The sequence below is a fragment of the Pteropus medius genome, unplaced genomic scaffold (genome assembly GCF_902729225.1).
Source record: "Pteropus medius unplaced genomic scaffold, Ma_sr-lr_union100, whole genome shotgun sequence".
In the NCBI taxonomy this organism is placed as follows: domain Eukaryota; kingdom Metazoa; phylum Chordata; class Mammalia; order Chiroptera; family Pteropodidae; genus Pteropus; species Pteropus medius.
Window position 1 is genome coordinate 25,333,537 of NW_024340696.1, and position 24,942 is coordinate 25,358,478.

The following is a 24,942-nucleotide window of genomic DNA, read 5'->3' on the forward strand; positions in this document are numbered from 1 at the left end:
GAAAAGAGTGGGAGAGGTATGGGTTTCAATGAAAAGTCAAATTCTGCTTCGACCAAATAAAATTTGAACTATTAGACATCTAAGATGGATGTCAAGTAGGTGGTTGGGTATAAGTCTAGGGCTCAGGGAAGAAGTTAATATTGGAGATAATATAAGTTATACGAAAAGCCATGGAATAAATACACTTATTGAGTGTAGCTAGAGAAAACTGACCAAAGCCTGAGCCCTGGGACATTTCACCATTTAGGAGTCAAGGAGAAAAAAAGAAAAAAAGAAAGATCATCAACGGAAACTGAGAAAGGGGTTGAGGTACGAGGAAAACCAGGAGGGTGTGGTCTCAAAGAAAGTGTTTCGAGAATGAAGGTGTGATCAACTGACAAATGCTTCTGAGAGGTCAAGTAGATACCATTTAGTTAACTCGAAGCAAATTGTTCTCTCACCTCTATTTTCTCATAATGCTTTATTTGTACCTTTCTCATTGCAATTTTCAGTTATTACATTGTAGAGTTATTTTTGTCTTCTCTGATAGAGGCTCCTTGAGGTCTTGTTCCTCCCTGAACATCCACTAACTTATATTCTCAATAAATGTTTGAATAGATGAATCATGTGGAATGCTATAAAATCTGAGAATATGCTCAACACAGAGTTAGAAATTAGAGCCAGTTTTATTGAGATGTTCCAAATGTTTTAACACTAACGTGTGGGCTTTGTTCTGCCTAGGATGAAAGATGTCCACTCTACATCTCAGTTCATCTATTGCTAATCACAACTTATCTGGCATTTTTTTTTTTCACTCTATTGTTGCATTCATGGCACAGTCCAAAGGTAACTCGGCTTTTGTCTGATTTGCATGTATATATATGTATATGTATTTATATAATCCCCCCACCCTACCACAGCCTTGCTATTTCTCTCCTAAGGTTGGCTCCAGTTGATAACTTCAGAGGTGATCAGTAACTCTGTCACACTTGAATATTAGCATTATTATGGTAATATCAGAAGCATCAAACTAAGCTGACATTTCATATTACATGGTAATTAATTTCAAAACCATAACAAAAGGAACAACAAAAATATAGGCACAGGGCATGGTCAAATTCTTAAGGGAGGTGTGGTTGAGATGCCATGCTTAGAAAAAGGCTAGTAGTCTGGACATGACATTTTTCCCTAGGCCTGCACAAAATGGATCAGATACAGGTCGTAGGTCACTGAGTTACTGTCTCTGGAAAAGAAAGCAAAAATCTGACAATTCTGAGTAACAAGAATATCAACATTCGAGTTACAGATGTAAGCGTTCAGCAACATTAATTTGTGCACTAGATAACACAAAAAGACAAAGTCGTCACTTCTCAAACAAGTATAGTATCCACCTAGAGATCAGAACGCCTGCTCCATGTGCCAGTGCCACAGAGAGCCACCCCTCTGTGAAGCCGGACTCTCTCTCCTTGACCTTAGGCATTCCATTGGGGGTCCTGGTGACTATTTTCCTAGAATGTCACATTTCAGCTCCATGGCTCTTATGGTGGCTTCCTGAGAATAACTATTCATCTTTGATTCCTACTTACTCTCATACTTAAGGACTGAGAAGGGGTTTATCCAATCCACTTGCCTTAGTTTTTTTATTTGGATAGATTTTTTTGTAATGAGAACTTGTGGTTCCCAGCACTTTTACTAAATCTTACTCTGAATGTGCCCTGTCAAATTATAGCACCGCTGAGAAGCCAGACTGTCCACCCAATACTAGCATTGTGAAATTATAGCATCCCCTGCACATAGCTTGTCATTGTATCAGGAACTCACTATACACTTGATGAATGAATACATGAGTGGCACTGACAAAATGGGACAGATTTAGAGGACGGAGTAAACAAACTAGAAATATTTTGTTTGGGGTCAGAAGCTCGAAAGCCTCTTTCAAATAGAGTTGTCAGAAAAGGAGGGATTAAGCCTTATAAATTCTGGGTTGTTAGGATATAATGATTCAATGTAAAATTTCCCAAACTACAGTTCAATATGATGTGATACTGGGTGAAAAATCCTATTACCCAGAAAGTTTGGGACATGTTGGATCAAATAGGTCTCTTAACCTTAGAACTTCTCAAAGCCTTTTTTTATATGTCAATGTGCTTTGGACTCTAGAAGGGAGATACACTTCACAGCTTTTTCCAAACTTTTATTCAACAAATATTGAGTACAGTCTGCTATGTTCCAGGCACAGTGCTAGGTCATGGGAATACAATACTGAGCCAAACAGACCTGGCCTCTTCTCTTACGTTTATACCATACAGATATTTATTATAAACCACAGTAAATGTTATGAAGGAAAAGCTCATCCGCATTTTCTAACATCACGAAGCAGACACCTCTTCCACTCAATATAAAAGATCGAAACCCAAATATTTCTCTTAAAGCTTTTCATGAGCATGGTTCTAACAGTCGACTTCAGTTTGAATAACCTTGCTCATAGGTCTAATACAATTTCCCTTGCTGAAGATGCGTTTACATTTTCAGAAGTAAAATCTAGAGGCAAGACACAAACCACTCATTTATGAAAAGGTCAGAATTAATAAATACCTCCAGATGCTTGATGAGAATAGCTCCAACATTAGGGGCTGCTTAAATTAGAGTGATGTTGAAACACAAGATATGTATTGTGGTCTATGCTGCAACTAAAATGAATATGGACTGACGCAAGGATCTCATCCACAGTGGTTCCTACTGAAAGTAGCAGATTTGAGTAAGCAAGTCAGAAATGCAAACCCGAACCAACTGCACTTGGTATATTGATTTCTAAACGACAGTGTTCTTCCTATTTTTATAGCTGGTATTTTTAACAGGAAAATACAATGATTTTAGTGTCATTCAAGAATCTTGAGTTAGCTTTTTCTTCTTTTCATGCACATCTGCAAAGCACCAACTATGCGCTAGTCACGGCACATAGGACCAGAGAAAACAAAGAAGAAAAAGCCTGGTTGTGTTTTTATTTGTCCTTGTGATGCGGGGGTGGATAAGCCACGGAGAGAAGGCCAAATTAATCACTTTGAGAAGTAATCAAGTGTATGTCAAAGCATGCTGACTTCTAAAACTTCGGATTTGTCTTTATCTCACTGTTGGTCATTCCAGTACATTATCAGCTAACGAAAATTGTTAAGTATCTAAAAACAAACTTAATGAATTAGCTAAATGAATTTAAAATTGAGTTTTCACTCTGTTGTTGCTATATTGTATCTACTAGATTCCACAGTATTACATTTGCTAAGTGTGGAGAATCAAATTTGTAATTCATGTTTGAGAAAATTTAAAGGATTTTGTCAAAGCTATACTGTAAATAGAATTTTATAATTACAAAGTGTCATTTAATCTCAAATTATCTGAAAAGAGGCATCCCTCTTTTCTCTCCTCCCCATCACTCCCATGGGTAATTTTTAATATTTTCAGACCAGACGATTATATATAGATTATATATATAAAACACTTTAGAGGATGGTAGAGCCTAAAAGAGGTTAAGTATTTTGACTGATTCCATCCACGTAGTTGACTACTGAAGGGGACCAATGTTTTGCCACTCTAAAGCTGCCTTTTGGGATATTGATTTTAAGCTGGTTATTTAGAAACAAAAGTCAGAAAGAACCTTTGACCCTCCTCCCTTTCCTGCACAAGAGATTCAGATAGAAAAACAAAAATAGCTTAATCACCTTAAGCATCAGACAGGAAGGACCTAAGCAGGGGCCTGTTTACTAGGTGCGCCGCTGTGTCTCATTGTTTCTGGGTTGCCAAGCAAAAATTTACCTGTCAAGTAGGTTCCCCTCTTCTTCAACCACCTGTAAATTACCAGCTTCCTTTAAAATCTCAGACTCTACCCCTTCACCCTTTCTTCTTTGTCCAAAATGACATATATACCCAAGTTTGCCTATCTTTGGAATTTTCATGCTTATGTGAATTCCCTGTGCGCACATATTAAAATTTTGATTTTCTCCTATTAATCTGTCTGTTAATTACATTATTAGCAGAGCTAGAAGAACTTAGAAAGTGGGAAGAAAAGTATTACTTTGCAGCCCCCATACTATAAACATTGTCACACTTGATTTTTCCTTATCATACCCCAAGATTCTACACTTCTACTTCAACTATGGTAGCATATCTAACAGGAAACCCAACTTAACCTCAGGCCTAAATATCAATAGTATGATAAATAAAAAGTGAGACTGTCATTTTTTTTGGCATGACCCACATAACTCAAATTTCTGAAAAATTAAAAAAGGTTACTTCATATATCCTATAAAAATAAATGTACCCTAGAAAAATAACCATTAAAAGTTACTGTCGCTCAACATGAAATCTTGTATCTCATTTTCCTATCAATTCCTTTCTAGTTTCCAGTGACTGAGGGGATAAACATAACAGGACTAGTCATGGGTTCACTTCAGCCTGACTGGAATACAGTCTATACATCATCATGCTGTAAAGACTGATAGGTCAATTTTATTCAATTATGATCAAACTACTTTGAGTATTTAGATACGTAAGGTACCTATCAATTCAATTCTATCCATGATTAGAACTAAGGTCATCTGAATGAAAAAACATTACGAAGGACAAACAATCACTTCCTTTGTTTAGGCTGAACTTATTCCTTCCTATTTAACAATGCCAATAATTTTAAAACACGTTTTCATTTTCTTACAGAGGTCACTACCAAGGATGAGTTAAACAAGCATGTAGAGATTTGTGGCCTTCCCCAGTTTTCTTTATCCCTCATAGCTTTTACTTCTTAGAGAAACTATTATGACTGGTTATAAAACTAAGGAAATTTTAGTGATTTCCACAGTAGGTAACTTGTTTTATACAAATTTCATATTTGACTTCTAGAAATAAAGACAGACACAAAATTTATTTAATTTTTTAATAAACCATAAAATTTAAATATTCAAATAAAAAGAAACAAAAATAGATATTTAAGCCAGCACTAATTTCTGTGTCTATTGTTCCTCTGGGTATTGGAAGCTTGACTTACCTGGGACTAGAGTAATATGGTTATGATGCTGGTATAATAATGAACAAGTAAGTAAAAATGGGCAAAAGTTTGATAAAATTTACTTTCAAATCTGGAAGTAAAGATCATCAGTAGCTCACTCAAGCCCACCGCAGAGACCTTGCAAAGGTCTTGTCTGTGGAAAAGTATGGCTTACCGTTTTTACCACACTTTCTTCTTCACAGATTAGCCCTCCCTGGCATTTTGATCCTTTTGCTCACTGAAGCTCACTTCAGTCTGTCAAAACATCAGGGGGAAAATCCCCAAACTGAATAGACGAATAAACACTTTTAATGTGAACAATCATATTCAGATCAACCTCTTTTGAAAAAATACAAGTCAGTGGGTTTTTTAATCCTAAAGTAACTCAAATATTATTTATTTTTTCTGCCTGCACTAAAATGGCACTTTTCGTTTTACTGACATTAGCCAGTTATTTGCTACTTGCTTCTATTTTTCTCCCATCACACTGGCACCCTGTTTTTCTTTTTGCTTGAGCCTTATACTTTCCATTCCAGAATATTTGACCTTTAACTAACTTTATCTCATTCTGTGCATAAATCTGCTATTAATCAATGAAAATCACAGAAGGAAAGAGGAAGCAGTGAGCACTAGCGGGATCTCACTTCAACATTCATATAATTTTTATAAGAAAAACATTCATTTTTATTATGCAATCTCAAACCATTATTGTATGACACTATGTCTTTTAGCATACCCAAATGGGTCAACATTCAATATGGACAGCAAGCTAGCTCACAAGAAACAAAGTGTAATGCACAAATTCTTTCGGCTGGCAGAGTCCCAGCAGTGTGGTAATAAAGTGCAGCAAAAATTTCCTTATATTGAATAAGAATCCAATAACCGCTGAATATTTTTGGTAAAGTTAAGGAAAAACTACTGCAGTCAAGAGATCAGTAGTCTTGAGACTTCACAGACTGGCCGCCCTGGACCACAGTGAAATATCAGACCTGAAGCCAATGAAAAACACTAGCTTGGAAAGGAATGGGTTTATCCCAAAACGCAAAGTTATCCTACACAGATGCTTGGCATACTATGATCTGACAGGTTTACAGTGGTAAACGGCAAAGATAAATGATAACATTATTTATACCTTTAGTGTGCTGAAGAACATAGACGTAAAAGCTGGCAGCTAGAGATTCTATGACAGCTCTTGAGACACATTATCCTGTGCCCTACATTCATTTCATGCTGATGGCGACCAGTCTGAATGGTAACACATAGAGTAAAAACAGTGATCTACTGTATGTGAGTCAGAAAGTACTGGAAAAGTGACAAAATTGTATGTTATTAAATGACAAAACATATTTTGAAGCTTTATTTAAAAATCTCTCACTGTTCATTATCAAAGTTACAAGATTGTTTGCATACCAATAGACAGACTGTAAACATAGGAAATTTTCATTAAGGAAAGATGAGTTTACTGTAATTTGATCTTTTACAAAAAATTACTGCAAGTTATTGATAACAGAATTTCTCTTTTACTTTCTTAAGTCTAATTCTCTTGAAAATTAAACCAATGTTTCCACTCCTTCGAGCTAAAGTTCAACCATGGTCACCTTAGGAAATACCCCTGTTTATTTGTTAATCAGAAATACAAATTGAGTGGCACATATTTCCATCTTCTTCTTAGGCCAAAGGTTTCAGCTTCATTATATTTTACAAGAAAACAGAAGACTTGCAGTGGTCCTGTAAAGCCTTTCATGTCGCAGCTGAGGTTTAATGACGGCAGTGGAGGAAAGCAGTGGTGATGCAAGTAAGACCAGCCCAAGTGCCCTTATCACACATGGAATCTTTTTCCTGTTTGGCTTGCAGCAGTGTTTCTGGTCAGGTTGCCTCCACCAAACCTGATTGAAGCAGAAGGGTGACATGCTCTGGTAAATCCTGTTTGAGGGTGATTCCGCTCAAGCAAATGGTTGATCCTTCAATCTACTGGTTGCGGGATGATACTAATATGAAGAAAATTATCCGGGTAGCTCAGATGTTCACTCAGCCATTGCAGAGGTGTTTCCAACATTGGCTCAATTCCATGAATCATCACTTGATTCTTTTTTTCCCCATCTATTCCAAGAAAGAAATCCAATAATAAATCCAATCGATAAGTTTGAGAAAAAATAATCTGTTGCCTTTTGAGAATCCTTAGTGAATTAAATGGATTTTACAGTTTTACAGGTTAAACCTGGTCTATCTCCTGAGCAGGAAATGTGGACATGGAGAAAGTTCAAATGTTGCAATATGTATCACCCAAAACAGAAACCTGAGGGTTACAATGAATTCTGATAAAAATTCTGTCGCTATATGTGAAAGTATTCATTCTTTCTTAATTACTGTGCTTGCCTAAGATTGACGTTAATGAAACTATAGTGGAGAAGACAGCCGATTGTACCCACTGACCAAAATTTATTTTAGTTACACATTAAAAGCTGCGCTATATGGCAATTAAAAATGACAGGTACATGAAGTAGGTCATATTTAAAATATTTAAAATATATAATATAGAAATGTGAGTAGAAATCATCAATAATCATATCAGTGTCTATTTTAGAAAGTTATTTAAGAAAACGGATGAGAGCTTTAGGCAAATTTTCAGTAAAGTATTTCAAACATGTATTAGAAAGTTTCAGAGACACTATTAGACTAAGAGTTAAAGTTTTAATGAGAAGGAACTAAGAGTCTGACTCAGGGATTTCTGCTTTAGAGTCATGAAACCTGATTGATTTTTGTTAACACCCCATTCACTAATTAAAAGGATGCTGCAATTTACACTTTTCTTTTAAATTCGTTTTATTACAAATTAAAGGTTAGTTTTGTGTCTTATTATTTTGGTATTACGTACTGACAGTCTTTAAACAGAAGCACCCTTAGTTGTTATAGAAAAACAAAGAAAGCAAAACCGAACTCTTCTTTTGGAGAGGGGAAAAAAAGAACTTTTAAGAAACTTTGTGTCATTCCTTTAGCACAATTCTTGGTTTGTCTCTATTAGTCTCTTCGAAATGTCTACGCCTCTCAGCTTGCAGACAAAAGACAAGGAAAGAGGGAATTCAGGGAACTATATAAGAGGGAAATACCCTCTTTTTTCCCTTTTTGCTCTGTTCAAAATGACTTTTGCATCGTTAGTGCTCTAATGTGTAGGCAAAAAGGGCTGATGATGTATGGTGATAATGGCTTGGCTGGCACCTGAAACAAGAGACCCTTTTAAAGAAATATTTAAACTTCCTGTTAGAGGCAGCACAATCCTGGGAGGTGACAGTCAACAGATTGACAACAAGAGAAGACAGAAAAACACTACAGAGAATTGCTAAAAGAATGCCGAAAATAAAAACCTAACAAATATACTATCAATCCCAAAGACAGCAAAATAGAGGTTCCAAACAAACTCCTGAATCACTGTCATAATTTAAACCATTTTAGAAAAAAGATGTCACCTCACAATACTAACCTAAAAAATGTTTTGTTTTGCTTGCCAATCTGTGTTGCATCTCTACATGCTTTATACACAGCTGTGATCACAGTGTTAACACAACTGGTTTTCATAATGATGAGTATCATCTATAAATAAAAGATTAAGCTATATACTGAACACTACAGAAAGTAGGGTATTAGTAATTTGAGAAGATTTTTAAATGCTGGCATTCAAATGGATAAACCCTTAGCTATCTGGAATGATTCATTCTTTGTAAGTTCTAGATTGCCAAATTTTACTGTATTAAATCTTTCTTAGAATATTTGAAAACAATTCCAGTGTAGTTCTCTTTATATTCTTATATTTCTTTGAAATATTTTAATATTCTCAGAATCTTCCTCCTACTTAGCACTGAGTCAAAAAATGAAAGAGCACTGGTGTAAGAGTAAAAGTTCTTTATCTCTAAAGTTTTTCCTTAAGCCAGAGTCACTTCTGGATATTTTGAAACCGAGTAGAAGAAACAAGTCACAATTCAGTATCCAAAATACTGTGCCTAAAGTAGTATTTAAAGGTGGGAGCAAATACACTGTGGCAAACTCATGCATAGAGTGCATGAAAGGCAAAAACCAACCCTGTTACATAAAAGGGTAGATGAAGTTTGAGTTGTACAACAGAAGTTGCAGAACATAAACATGATTCAAACACTTTGTATAACAAATCCAATAAATCACATTATCAGAAACCTGAATAGGTAGCACTGATTTTAAATTGTGGACACTTTCAGTCTGCAACATAAACGCATCACTAACTAAACTGAGACCACTAAGGAAGTATATCTAGGACTATCATATCCCTCAATATAGCAATTTAAATTTTAATTATTTTGTCAAGGCCTACATTTGTCCAAATATTTCACCTGTGTATATTTATCTTTTTTGTTTTCTGACTTCCTCCAATAACACACTGAAACTACGGGGATTCTTACAATGGGGTAGCAGTTCCCTTGGAACTATTAACTTCAGTTTCTCTTATTCGTCGCTGTATCCCCAGTTCCTAGCATGGTGCCTGACAGTAATTAGTCAATAAACGTTTTCAGAGCTTGGATAATTCTGCTGCTGGTAGAATACACTGCCCGAAATAAATGTTTTGAGAATAGCTGGTGCTACTACTTAGAAGAGCCCTACCTATAAAGACTGCTTTGGTTATTAAAACAACAAAAAGTAAAAATGTTTCCAGATAAGCCATGAAGTTTATATACTATCACTTAAATTCATGATACTGTGGGGGCTAAAAAAAAATTAATACTTTTCCTTTCACTTTCTAAGTTCCTCTAGCTGGGCTAATAAATTAACAGAGACAGATTGAGAGAAAATTAACAGGAAATCAAAATTCTAATACATGCACACGAGGAGTTCACATAAGCATGAAAATTCCAAAGACAGTGAGGCAACATGGGGTATATATGACATTTTTGGACAAAGGAGAAAAGGGGGCGGAGAAGAGAGGGTATGAGATTTCAGAAGTGAGAATGGGTGATTTACAGGTAGTTGAGGAAGAGCGGAACACACATAGCAGGCAAATTCTTGCTGAGAAACTCAGAAACAATGGGACACAGGGGGTGTCTAGCTAACGGGCTTGGAGTCTTCCTGACTAATTCTAGGGTGAAAATTCTTAAGGTGATTAAGCCCAGGCTCCCTACCTAAGGTAGGTTTTTCTGTCTGAATCTCTCGGGCAGGAAAGTGAGGAGGGCCAAAGGTTCTTTCTCAGTCTCATTTCTTTAAAAACAGCTTAAAATTAACATCCCCAAAAGTCAGCTTCAGTATGGCAAAATTTTGGTTCCCTTCACTACCATAAATAACAAAGCATGACCATATATATTCTGGCAATATCAGAACTAACGAAATGGAGCAGTGAAAAATTAGCAGATGTTCCTTTTTTCCCTAACAGGAGAAAGAAAATACTTGATGATATTGCTAAAATAAATCATGTTTTTTTTGGTAAATATGTGTTTGTGTTTCAAAATGGGAATCTAGAATTTAATAATACTTGGGAATAATATATTACTATAAAGCAAATGACTCAGGAGAAAAATGTTACTCAACACTTCACCTACTCAGATTTTTTTAAAGTTAGTTTGATGCTTTAGAGCAGGCAAACATTTGAGATAGTAATCAAAAGAACTAGCTCTATATGAAACTCTCTTATACAGGGCAGTTTTGGGGGGTACCTTTAATTTTAGTATAATTCCAAACTTATAGAAAAGTTGCCAGACTTGTACAAGAAAGTCCTATTCACCCAGATTCAGCAATTGCTTATATTTTGCCCAATTTGTTTTATCATTCTGTGTATATATATTTTCTGAATCATTTGAGAGTAAATTAGAAACAATGAGTCCTTTACCCTTAAATATTTTAGTGTGTACTTTCTATCAAAGATATTCTTTTATATAACCACAGCACCATTATCAAAATTAAAAATTAACATTGATATTGAAGGGGACCAAAGTTGTGCCACCCTAAAACTGCCTTTTGGGATACTGATTTGAAGCTGGTTGTTAAGAAATAAGAGAGATTCAGGTGGAAAGACCTGTGTTCCTGGAAGGAAATCTTAGCTTATTCACCTGAGCCTAATTTGAATTAAGTATCACAGACAGAAATACTCCAATTTGGCATTCTTTTGCTACCTGTAAATTGACGATTTTCACTTTTAAAATCTAAGATCCCCATTACTCCCTTTCTCTTTTGTCCAAAATGACATATATACCCAAATTTGCCTCACTGTCTTGGAATTTTCATGCTTATGTGAATTCCCTCCCCATGTGCACATATTAAATTTTGATTTTCTCCCATTAACCTATGGTATGTCGTTTTAATTATTAGTCCAACTAGAACTAAGAAGGTGGGGGGAAAAGGTTTTTTTTTTAGCTCCCACAATATATTATGTAATCATTTCAAATTTCATCAGCTTTCCCAATTATTTTCACTCCAGTGGAGGATCTAGTCCAGGAATCATACGTTGCACTTAATTTTCATTTCTCTATACCCTGGACAGTTTTTAGCCTTTCTTAACCTTGATTATTTTGAAGAGTACATGTCTTTATTGTGTAGAATGTCTACATAGCAATTTTAAAAACTAGTTATTTCAATTCATCTTCTAAACATAAAAATAGCCATTCATAAATACTTTGGGTCTGTGAGTTAAGGAAAAGAACAGAAACAAATGTCAAAGACGTGTAGTTTCTTTAGGCAGAAATGGAATTAAATTCTCTTTAAGAGATCATACATCAATATAGAGACTATCACAATAAAATTTCATTTCTAACATGTATCTTATAAGTCCACGTATTATGAAATAAGATAAAGTATAAATGTATCCTATAATTTTGAATTATCATCAATAGCCTAATAATTCAATACTGAACTAGCATCTACTTTAAAGTGAGTATTTTTAGAGTTGTGGGACATTTTAAGAAAAATATATTCAGGTAGATTTTGGCTGTATGATTAGAATAGTAAGAATTATATGTTAAAGCAAAAAGGAAAGGAAAAAAATTCGCATTAGCCACACAAGTCATTAATGAAAATTATGAACTTAAAACAATGGTAGTAGCTTCTTATGTATACATAAAAAATGATGCCTACATATATGTACATATATATACACATGCAATGGATAAAATGATATACAATAATGTAAATGAGACATAAAGGAAAAAGGGCTAGCTATTCACTGATAGATAGTTAACAAGATGCTATTGAAAGATGGACGAACTGGGAGGTAGGCAACTCGAATCTCAATTCTGGTAATTAAGGGCTCTGGGCATGCCTCACATTTTTTAAGGGTATTTCTTTACATATAAAATGAAGGTGTCTATCTAGATCCATGGTTTGCAAATCTGGCTGATGATCAGATTAATTTGGAAGATTTTAAAAAATACATAAACTGAGCCCCTCCCCGATACCTTCTGAATCAATTTCCAGGGTAAAGTCTGTTTTTTAAATGTTCCCTTCAGTAAATCTTACCATAATATGAGTGTAGAAGTTTTCTTCAAACAAAATCTTATGCAGAAACCCAATCTATAACACAGGTGAAGGTGGGGCAGCTTTGCTTGTTATGGGACTGAGTCTGTCCCCTAGGTTCTGCTGCTTGCTGACTTGTGACCCATGGTTGTCTCTAATATAACAGTGGTCAGTTTATAAACCACTGGTCTAGAACAGAGGATCACTAACATGCCTTCCAGTTCCAGCATATGAGTCTTTATGCTTAAACAGCAACGTATTTTAGACTTCAGATCAGCATGATTCCCTAGTTTTGAATAGGCAAATCACTTAACTTCTGTTTCCTCCTCTTATAGTGTGGATAAAGAAATCTAATCTTCAGGGTTACATGGATGATTGAATGGAACATCCAAGTAAGGTACTCTGCACAGGGTTTGGACATAGCAGGGATTCAAAAAAGTGAGTGACTCTCTTCCTCATTCCTCCCTCCCGCTCATTCCCTAAAAAAATAAGTGTCAAATATATTACTTATAGAGTAAACGAAGACAGAAGACCACTTTTTAAAAGAGCATGGTTATTAACAAAAAGTAAACATTCACTGTAATTCTCTTCCTACACACAAAGTTACGGGAATGAGATAATTGTTTTAGTACTAGATATATCAAAAGATATATAAAAACCATGGACTCGATTATGTGCTTGGAACGCAAAGGGCTGTGAGAATTTGGTTTCATGTTAATGTATACTCGGCTTTGCTCAGTCCCATTACTATGCAGTGTGGAACATGAATTTAACGAATGTGTTAAGAAAAAAAGATGACAACAAAAACCCAAAGTCTCAATCATTATGCAAACAATAAAATGAATGATATTTTCGAAAATTCCTTAAGCACTGTAAGCCCTCTGGATTAAGCTAGCAGTGCTCTCAACATGTATATTCAGTAGAGCACATCATGACAAGTCAAATGAGCCCTACTGTACTAAGATTATATTATTTAAAAGGCCTTAGGTAAGGTTTTTATTATTTGTTAAAAATGAAAGCATTCAGGTGGGGGGAACTTCCAAAATCATTGTTATATATTTTAAAAATATCATTATTTGAGAACTCATAGTTTGTGATGCATCTCTCTTTTAGACATTTCTATTAGCAATGGCTCATAGGCTTACCCATCTCAATCTGCATTTTAGTCCTTATTCTTCAGCCTATTTTCAGCAAGGAATATGACCTAAATGTCTTTAAAAACAGGTCACTTGAGATTCTAGAAAGATGCATGAGTTTCATTCTTACTATTAACAAGTATACTAAATATGTGAAATCTCTCTCAATTTAAAGGAAGCTAAAAAAATGGCTGTTATATCTTCATGGGAAAATGCTTTTAATCAGAAAATTTCATTTAAAAAATAACATTTTTTTTTAAGTTCATACTTGTGAATACGGAAATAGTAGAAATCTAAGGCCAAATGTTGTAACCACTGTGTTTAGCCTTGTGTATTCACATTTATATTTTATAATTCAGCAGAAAATGACCTGATTTGCTATTATGGAATATGCGATGCTGAAGGTAAAACTTCTAAAAAATATTTAATACTTCTGAAAGTTTTAAACAAATACAGAGATGAGCTTTTTGATTACCACTAGTCTGACAATTTTGGTCTGACAAATTCTTTAACCTCTGATATGTTCATTAGTAAAACGCCAACTAATTGAATCCATCGACATGAAAAACCACAGGCTGAAATCTGAAGTGCATACATCATGTTGAAGGATTTTGACTCAGCCTCAGCGGTAATAGTCAGTGAGGTCAGGTCAAAGAGGGTTAAACCAAGCCAGGATATAGCCAAAGGAATACATCAAACGCTGATTTTAAAAGGGCAATTAATCTTAGACAGAAATGCTTCCTGGGGAATGAGATCTCAATCTTAAGAGCACACTACATGATGTAGCAGTAAAAATGAACATATACAAGCTTACAGAGCTTTTATCCTATGATCACAAACAGAAGGAGAGTGCTGTTTATCAGAGAAATACAAACCCATTTAAAAATACTTACATTAACTTCTTCCGGATCTATACTCACTTAGCAGTACAGGTCTTAATGAACTTATAATACCACAGTTAATATATACCACATATCTCTTTTGAAGAGCAAATTTTATACTTTATATTTTTTTATTATTTCTGCCCACAATATTCTCAGAGCCTTGACTCTTAACATTTTATAAGATTTTCAAAACATGTCCATGTTAATTCTTTCACTGACTTTTGCTTACAATCTTTGTATTTCTTAATGAGAAAGACATAAACCAAAATTTAAACTAAAAAAAAAACCCCATATAATTAGTTATTATAAATAGAACACTATGAAATTAAGTGATTGTAAGAGTCTTTCAATGAACTAAAAGTCTCTTGATAATAAGATAGAAATGTGGTAAAAGTTAGAAATTACCAACCCCCCAACATAAAATGTTTAAAATATAGGTTAAAATGTTTTGATCTGTTTTCATAAAATGACCCAGTAATTCTACCTGGGTATAATAGGGCCCATTAATATTTGTCAAGTATGAATTACAGAATAGTTCAGAATTGTTTCATTTAAATATAGGCAATAATTGCACTGTTTATATATGGCCAGACTGAGTTTGCACAGGACTTGTTTTAATGATGACTAGCTTTTAATTGCCTGCATGTGTTATTATTTTGTTAAAATAATTTTCTTTTCTCATGCTAAAGATGAAATATTAATTGTGCAAGTGTCTGTTCCCACTTTTGAAAAAGTCACGTTAATCCGTTTAACTTTTGAGACTTAAAGAACAATAACTGAAGGAAATCAGTGGCATCTTCTGACAGGTCTAGCAATCTCATCTTCATTAATGGAGAATAATGAAAATAACCAGTTTATTATTTCTTTGATTTTAGAAAAGACATATGTCAGTGAATTAACTCATTAACAGATTCTGCATCACTAAGATTAGTCTATGCTACCCATGTGCTGGGTGGGACAAAGCACATAGGTGGAGGGAAAACCAAACAGCCAAGGCAAAAAAAATTGACATGTTTTAGTTTAGAATTTGATGGCATAACGATAAATTTAAGAGAATATAATTATCAAGTTAAAATTGAGCCTAACAAATTGCTTGAGTCCAAATGAGTACAGATCCTTTGCTCCGGAGGGCTTTATTTGAACTCTTTGAATTCCCACTGTGAATGATACTACATCACGCTTTTTACATAAAATGTGCACCCAATGAGGGAGAGAAAAAAATGAAATGCAGAGAATGCTAGAATGAGACTGAAAAGGCCGGGCTCTCATGAGAGCCCACTGACCCAGCCTCCTATGTAGGCTCACAGGATCTTAGCAAAATTACAACTGCACCTTCTTCTAGGGGTCTTCTTGCAAATAGTTGGAAAGTTGAAATAAATGTGCATTCTGTTGCTTAGTCTTCAATGAAAAACTTTCACTAGTAACATTTTCGGATCTCTAGCCTTACGATTTTTAGTTTTAATATATTTTAACAAGTATATGATAATCAAGCTGGCCACAGTAACTATGGAGGTGCCTTAGTAAAATAAGCTTATTTCTTCCTTAATAGAGCCACACTTCTGGCATTTCTAACCATGTCCAAAATTTCTAAAAAAAAGTAAAAATCAGTAGCATGGAACTCTTGCCATAATATAAGGTATAAGTAGTTTACAGTTCACTATATGTTCACACCTTCTGTGCAAAGGCTGAACATAAACAATTACTTGTCTCTGCAGAGTGGATTTATCAACAAACCATAATAAGAAAAAACAAAACTGCTTCTTACTAACTCGACTTCGTAAATTCCTTTTGAGTACATTTATTTTTGAGAAAATATTAAAACAAAAAAACATTAACTGTAAAATCTTGGAATAATATGATTATGAAATCTCATTTAAACAAAACTTTTATTCATTTAAACCCTACAACCATCCCATCCTATGAGAAATCTGGATCCATTAAAGAAAATAAAACCTATAAATGATCTTCCAACTCAAACAGTGTGAGAGTAGAAAGGGATACAAGAATGAAATCAAGTTCTAAATGAGTGAAAAAAAGAATTACTGATATTGTAAAACCATTATTATTCTTACTCATAAACCCACATTCTAATGAAGTTTGAGGGGTTTGTAGGTTTTATGTTTCTGTGTTATGAGTTTACAAACTGCAGTGCCACCTTTTTGGGGAACAGTGTCATCATTCTGACAAAAGTAACTACTGCTGGTTCAAACTTCAAATCGAAAGATATGCCTCAGATGAATAACATAATATTTAGATATTTCTTTTCTCTAATTGCTTTATGTCTGAAAAAATTATTATAACACCAAACAGTTAATTCACTTTATAGATACAATCTAATCACGTTACAGAGCAAAGGAGAAAAAAATGTGAGTACATCATCTTTTCTTACTTTTCGTAAAACTGTTCTGTGGTTTCTCATAAAGTATATCAAAAATTGCTTTGTAATGGCTGTGTGTAGTGCCAGGTGGGTGCTAGAGTAATCGGGGGATCACTTTATAAATTATATAAATGTCTAACCATTGTACTGTGTTAATACAATGTATTTAATATCTGAAACTAATATTAAATAAAATAAAAAAACAATATAAATTTCAAATTAGACTACCTAAATGAGGTATTATGACTCCCCTAGCTTCAAGTTGTTAAAATCATCTTCCAATGTACTAACCAAGCAAAAAATAAATCAATTTTAAGTCAGTTCCTCAGTGTTTTTCTCGTATTTCTGACCTTACTGAAAAATTTCTGCATATTTATAAGAGAAGAGAAAAATATGGCTAGTCCCTCAGCAAAGAGAGTACAGACGTTTTAGACCAGCATTTTAGACCAGATATTAGCCCTTAGCAACTACCCCTGGGTAGCTGGTGAAGGATTCTAGTTCTACAGTGGTCATGTGGTATGTGACCTGGTCCGGTCCTTCCTTTTCATCTAATTTCTGCTCTTCTTTTAAGATTTAGCTCAGTCTTCATGACCTACTTCAGAATGACGGATAAGACAGTAATTCTAGGTGCTTCCTAATATTTTTTGCATATCTCCATTCCTATATACATCATATATGTGTATCTTTTTGTCCATTCCAACTGGATCAAAGTTACTTAAAAGCAGGGACTATGTCTTATACATCTCAATATCCTCAGTGTCAGAAGACAGTACGATGCAAAAAAACCCAAATGATGAATAACGAAATCTACAATATCAAATGGAAACCAAAAGTTAAAATGGTAGTTGGGAAGGGTCTCACGGTAAATAAATTTTCAGGAAGCCGGTCAGAAATGGAAATGGGAAAAGGCAGTGATTATAGGATTGTACTTGTTGGTAAGAAAGGTGCAGGGAATCTTTACTAATTTGCCACGGCATGTAAGCCTTTCTCTATACAAACACCCAATTTGTACAATGTCAAGATGAGTTCAGGATTAAAACAGCCCAGCTGTTACAGAGGACTAATCAACTGGAACTTTGACATAAATTTATAAAAGCTATTATTCTCAGAAAACCTAACATACTAGGTTTTTATACATTACATTAGAAAACCGTGAAATGAAATATGATTAGGCAAAGCTTATAGGTGGTTTTGTATTCTCCCAAGTAAAAGGAAAAAAGCTACGGTTTTAAACTTTTGTTGTTTTGTGTTTTTTTGTATGTTGTTTTTAATGAACAAAGGAAAAATATTTCATTTCAGGTCTGGTACAGAAGCTTAGCTCTCTGAGTCATTTTAGCTAAAGCTGACACCACAGAAAATATTTACCTGGGCTCACCTTTGATTACTTCCTGTTACCTCTAACTTGGCTAACTCCTCTAGCCACTTATAAAATAACAACAAAAAGCACACGAATCATCCTTATTTACTCCATAAGAACAATGACCTAAAGCACGTCTTCATAATTGTTAGTACATTCTACCTTGATATGATGAAATAAGGCAAAATTCCTTTACTTATGAATCACCTGTAAGGAGTGGACAGTGGTGCCAATGGTACTTCAACATTTATGAAGTACTTTCTCTCTTTATCATGACAGCCAATTCTTATCCATACACACCCAATCTTAAAGTCTTTCACTTTCAACCTAACTTGGGTGGAGGTGTTTCAAAATGCTTCACGTTTGACAATGAGACAGGTGTACTGGCAGTAAACAGTTCTTTCCTGCAAGAGTGACCTGTTTTGGATATTCCCCACATATCCTGAAATGACAGTTATTTTCCAATATAAGGTGACGAAGGAAGGTAATACTTATATAATTTCAATGATGTATGTGCATGGCTTGTGTGTGTGTGTGTTCCCCAATCAATATGAGCATGTGACAATTTGGGCGGGAAGTCTGTCACACAAAGATATCCACCTATAGCATCTGAAATCATCTAAGAGGGAGGTTTGTGGATTACAGTTGTTAATGGCTACCTCCTCGCCCCCCTCTTCAAAAAAATGCAAGGGAAGTCACATTGTATATTCTTCAGCAACAGATGTGTAGGTAGAACAAGATAAAAATTTAGAAGAGAATAAAGAATTGTTAAAAGAATAAAAAGCCTCACAAATTTGTGCACCATTCTTGTGCAGGGCCATGTTAATCTTGCATGTTGTTGTGATCTGGGTGTAGGAATGGCAGAAGAGCAGGAAGGCACGTTCTGACAGCACGTCAGCTCAAAGTGCACGACTGCTTCCCATTTACATGCTTGAATGTCGCAGACATCATTTAAAAAAATTCAACAAGAGTGGTCAGAATTATATACAAGAACTCTAAAATAACAAAATGAACAAAATGAAAATAGTAGAAGTTCAGGTTCATAAGAGCATACCAGCAAGAGAGAACAGCACGAAGGCGAAATCAGGTACTACACACAAATCACAGAATAAAGAGTAAGGAATAAGCAAACATTTCAGAATGTTATTTTAAACTAAACAAAAAAGTTAAAAGGTTGAAAAAGAGAAACTGAAATAAATGGTAGCACAGTAAAGTGGAAAACCCAAAGGACTAGGAGATGAAGACTTGAATTCTAAACTTAGTTCTGCAATTAAGTAGCTAAGAGATGTTTAGCAAATCATCTAAAAAAAATTACGAGAATGAATTAATAGTTCTAAGTTTCCACAGTTTTATTATTCTTTAAAGATGTCAAATACAAAATTAACACCCAACCAATCTCATCCTGCTCTTCTGTAGCAAGTGTTCTCTCATCATTCCATGCATTTGTTGACAAGTGTGTTGCTGATTGGGGCGGGGGATAGATCATTACAGTAGAACTGTTTTCTTCAAATGTTTTGAGTTTCCTTGTGATGTTTGCACTCAATAGTCAGGATCTTATAAAGAAGTATATTTTAAATGACAATGTTTTTATAAAGTAGATTGTCAGAAAACATCTATGAAAAATATGTAGCCATTTGAATATTAAGTTTTAGTTTAAATTTCAGTTACTCTTAATTGATGCAGGCATTTCTTTCAAAGTTCTTTAAAATACTACAAATTACTCAAAAAGAAAGATACAGTGGAGAGACATGAATAACTGAAAGTCAATGCTTTCAGTGGGGGGCGGGAATGAGGCTTATGGGTTCTATCTCTGTTAGTAATAAAAATGGTTAATCTCTTAATTATATTTCAAGTGAAAAAACTAGTCTATATTCCCAAATCTTCAAGAATATAGCAAAACAGACATTAAAAACAAAACAAAACTAAAAAAAAAAAAACCTTATAGTATGGACAAAATAAATTGGTACAGCAAGTATTCCTGAATCAATAAGAGTTACTGAAAATATCCCAGTCAAAATTTCTATAACTTGACTTCAAAAATAAAAAGCTAGATAATTATCTCTATAAGGATATACAGGAAAATGGTAATATTAGTTGTCTCTGGAGAGAGGAGCTGGGTTAGGATTTGGTGGATAGGAACTGGGAGAGAAACTTTTCTTTAAATTCCTTTAAATGCTTTTCGATTTTAGAACTATATAAATGTATTATCTATCGGAAAACAATTTTTAATTATTTAGCTGAGTAAAATACATTAAAAAACATTGATAAATAGGACTTCATCAAAATTAAATACTTTTACTCTTCTAAAGAAAATGAAAAGACAAATCTCAGATGGAGAAAATAAATACAAATCATGTCTGATAAAGGACTTATATCCAGAATATATAAATAATTCTTAACCAGTAACAAAAAGATAAATATTCTATGAAAAAAAATTGAGAAAAGGGTTTGAACAGACATTCAATCAAATATATCCATGAATAATAACAAGCACATGAAAACACTCAAATCATTAGTCATTCAGGGAAATAAAAATTAAAACCACCATGAGATACCACTACACAACCACCAGGATGGCTATAAGACAAAAAGTATATGTTGGCATCTATGTGAAGAAACGGAAATCCTCATACATTGCTGGTAGGACTGTAAAATGGTGCAGCCACTTTGGAAAAGTTGAATAGTTTCTTAAAACATTAAACACAAACTTACCATACTACCCAGCCATTCCATTACTAGGAATTTAATCAGGAAAAATGAAAATGTATGTCTACACAATGATTTGTATGTGAATGTTCATAGCAGCATCATTCATAAAAGTGAGAAGGTGGAAACAATCCAAATGCCTATCAACTGGCGAATGAATAAACAAAATAAGATATACATACCCAATGGAATACTACTCAGCAATTAAAAAGAACAAACTAATGAATCATGCTATAAATGGAATGAAACCAAAAACATTATGCTAAGTGAGGAAAAAAAACAGTTGCAATTTTGTATAATTCTATTCATGTGAAATATCCAAAAGATGCAAATCACAGACAGAACGCAGACTAGTAGTTGTCTATGATTGGCAGTGGGAGCGGAGATTAGCTGCAAATGAGCACAACTGAACTTCTGAGTTGATGAAAATTTGAATAATGACTGAATAACACTATAAATTTACTAAAAATAAAAATCATTAAATTGCCAAAAAAATTATTTAACTGAAACTCTTACTGAAAACTAAAATTACACAATAAAAATAGATTAGGATTCTAAGATAGTATTATAATCAACTTAATGTTAATTATGCCATGATTAAATGATCATAAGTACTGTTTCAGGTAATGATACAAAGAAAGAGTTCAGTAATTAAAATATCGAGTAAACACTTAATCCCAGAATTAGAGATATGAGGATGTATAAGGCAACATCAAAAACCTTGACTATATGGTCTAGTAGAGTACAGAGATGACAAATGACAGTAAGATCTTATAAAATATATTTTTAACCTCTGAAACCAATGAAACCTGTTCAATTTAAATAATTCTGACTAGTGGTCAATGATCTTTTTTTTTTTTATTTAATCAATCTCTTCTGGTACTGGTTCTGCTGCTGTTTTAGATGTCCACTTTCTCCCTCCATGGAGACTTTGTGCAATGAGAAGTGCTAGACAAACAGGAATGCCAAGAAAGGCAAGCATATTTGATTAAAGAAAGTAAAGGTAAGAAAAATTATTTTTACTATCTCATATTCCTTTAGAATGAAGAAACATAATGCAAGGTTAAAAATAATATTTACCAGAATCGACTTCACATGTGAAAGACCCAGGGCACCAAAAATGTGTTAAGAGGATAATTTAAGAGCATTTATTTGTAAAAATATATGTATCCCTATGTTTACTGCAGCACTGTTCAAGGTTGCCAAGACCATGAAAACAACTGAAGTGTCCTTCCACAGATGACTGGATAAAGGAGATGTAGCATATATACATTACTCAGCCAAAAGAAAAGATGAAATACTGCCATTTGTGACAACATGGATGGATCTTGAAAATATTAGGCTAAGCGAAACAAGTCAGATGGGAAAAGTTGAGAACCATAATTTCACTCATATGTGGGATGTAAAACTGAAAGCAACAAACTAACGAGACAAACAAACTGACACAGACAACGGTATAGTGGTTACCAGGGGGAAAAGAGGGGTGGGGGGAAATAGAAAAGGATAAAAGGGATCAAATATACGGTGATGGAATAGTATTTGGCTTTAGGTGAGGAACACAATGCAATATATAGATGATGTATTACAGAACTGTACACGTGAATCCTATATAATTTTATCAACCAATGTTGCCTCAATAAATAAAAACATACTGATATGTTTCCCACAAAACAAACAAAAAGAACAGCGTGTTTTATTTTGCTAAAGAGAGTTGGATATTTTGTTGGTGTCAATAATTTATAAATTGTTATAATTTATTAATTGTTATAATTTATTAAATTGTATAATTTATTAATTTATAAATAATAAATTAAATATCAAGTGCTTCTGTTTAAAAGATTTTTCCCTACAAGATAATGAAAATATCCTCCTGAAGAAACTAGTAAATGCTATTTATAAATGCAGAATGCTTATGTTACCTCAGTGACAAAGAGAAATGAAATATTTTACTGTTGTTGACTATATTACCTTCAGGAGCAACCGCAGAAGGACAAACTTCTTTGAGGAGATCTCCTAATGTATGCAATTGCCCATCTGTAGCCACAGGACGAAAAAGCTTCTGAATGAAAGGTCGTTCAGTTGTTGTCTATTTGAAAAATGAAAAAAAAGAATTCAAACGATTAAGTCTTTGTTGCTATGAATACAAATTAATAGATCAGAAATTTAAAGTATGCATTAGATGTCTTCTGATATAGTGTAATCTGGAACATACATCACAAATGTAGTATTATTGCCAAAAGTGCTTAACAAAGTCAAGTCAATCTAATAATGAGGAAGCAATCAGACAAATCCAGAAATGTGCAACATTCTAGAGACAACAGGCCTGGACTCTCCAGAAAAGTTTTCAAAAGCATTAAAAAATAAAACGACACAAAAAGATTAAAAGAGATTGACAGGATGTAACAACTAAATTCAAAAAATTAAATCATGATTGAATATTGGATTGGAGAAAGAAATTTAAAAAAATCAGATATAAAAGACATTTTTGGAATAACTTAGGAAATGAAGAATAAACATTAGATAATATTATTGAATTAATGTCAGATTTCCTAGGTGTGACAAAGGTTATAAAGCCAATATCATTATAATTAAAAAAATCATGCTCAAGTATTTAGGGATGAGATACCATGATGTCTGAAATTTACTTTCCATTGATGAGAGGAAGAGGGGAAAGGAGAGGGAGAAGAGAGCAAATGTGGAAAAATGTTCACTGTGAATCTAGGTGAAGCATATATGATCTTAGTTGTTTTGTGATTTCAATTTCTCTGTATGTTTAAAATTTTTCAGAATTGTAGATGCAGTATTTCTTCTGACAAGTGTTATTAGCACTCTGTCATAACTTATTGCTAATAATTTCAATGTTTTACCTACTTTTAAAATTAAATTTTATTTTTCTAAACTGCCTCTATAGGAGTATGTCAATGATGACGGGAACCTCATAATGACACAGAGTGCAGAGGCTCTGGAATCAGCCAGTCTACGAACAGCAGTATCATTTATGAGCTCTATGAGCTTGCACTCAGCTTCTTTGGATATCTGGGACATTCTACATCTTCTAAGTTTGTTGTGGGAATAACTGAAGAGCTGTGCCAAGTACAGAGTAAGTAAGTAAATAAATAAATAAATGGTGAAGAGAATAACTCCCCCTGCCTCCAATTCCTTAACTGTTATTTTAAGATGGTAAGTTTTTATTTTAAGCTTCCTGGAGTGAAAAATCATAAAAACTTACAAATACAGAGTGATGCCTTATATTTTATAAGACAGTGATCTCAAATATCTAGCCATTAAGGACAATTTTTATTTGTTTTGTTTTCTTTTATCGCAGGTATACCTTGACTTCTTCGACATAACTATTATAGATTTGGGAAAACTCTGGTTTTAAGTGTGGACATACACTAAATGTAAAAAAAAAAAAACACCAAAGTAGATGTAGTGCAAGTATGTGAGAGTCACCTTTACTAGTTTTACACCGTGTATTCAGTGAATACATAATACATGTTAAAAATAGTATTCCAGTAATACAGTTGTCTATGGCAAGTATGAAAAAAATGTAGAAAACTAAAACTTTGATAATTAGTATGCACTGAATATTATGCAATTCACTTCAATAACTGAATTCATTTTTTTTTAAAGTCTGATTAATATCCTTCAATTTAGGAAGCTCATACTTTTCACACAAGATGAAACTGAGAATGGTATCATACACGATCAAGAATTACTATGTGAAGTTAATAAAGGTTAGGGGACCTCAGAGAAGAAATGAAAAGGGGACTGAAGTAATAATTTAAAATAGCCACCACCCACTTAAGGCTTTCTATCTTCCAAGCAATGAAGAGGCTTTTAAGACTTTTTAGCAAAGGAAGTGACGTGATGAAAGAAGCTTTTTCTGAAGGCTAATGGAAAGCAGCACTGTGTACAATGACTTGGTTAAGAGGTAACATCAGGATGACTGGTGAGAGAGGCTGTTTGAATAATGCAAGCCCATGTGATGACAACTGGGACCGGGT

The 24,942-nt window shown here is 34.0% G+C and overlaps 1 protein-coding gene across 3 annotated transcripts in view; it reads right to left on the reverse strand.

Moving 5' to 3' along the window:
• Positions 1–6,336: 6,336 nt before the first annotated feature.
• Positions 6,337–24,942, reverse strand: part of ATG5 (autophagy related 5) — a 115,147-nt gene continuing 96,541 nt past the window's right edge. For 2 of the 3 annotated variants that reach the window (XM_039869698.1, XM_039869689.1), the window contains exons 7-8: positions 22,904–23,021; positions 6,337–7,114 (exon numbers count right to left, since the gene is read on the reverse strand). In XM_039869698.1, coding sequence (XP_039725632.1) covers positions 6,978–7,114; positions 22,904–23,021 — 255 coding nt within the window. In that variant the 3' untranslated portion in view covers positions 6,337–6,977. Of the gene's footprint in view, positions 7,115–21,557; positions 21,884–22,903; positions 23,022–24,942 lie in introns of those variants that run through there. The other variant, XM_039869707.1, reaches the window with a different exon arrangement.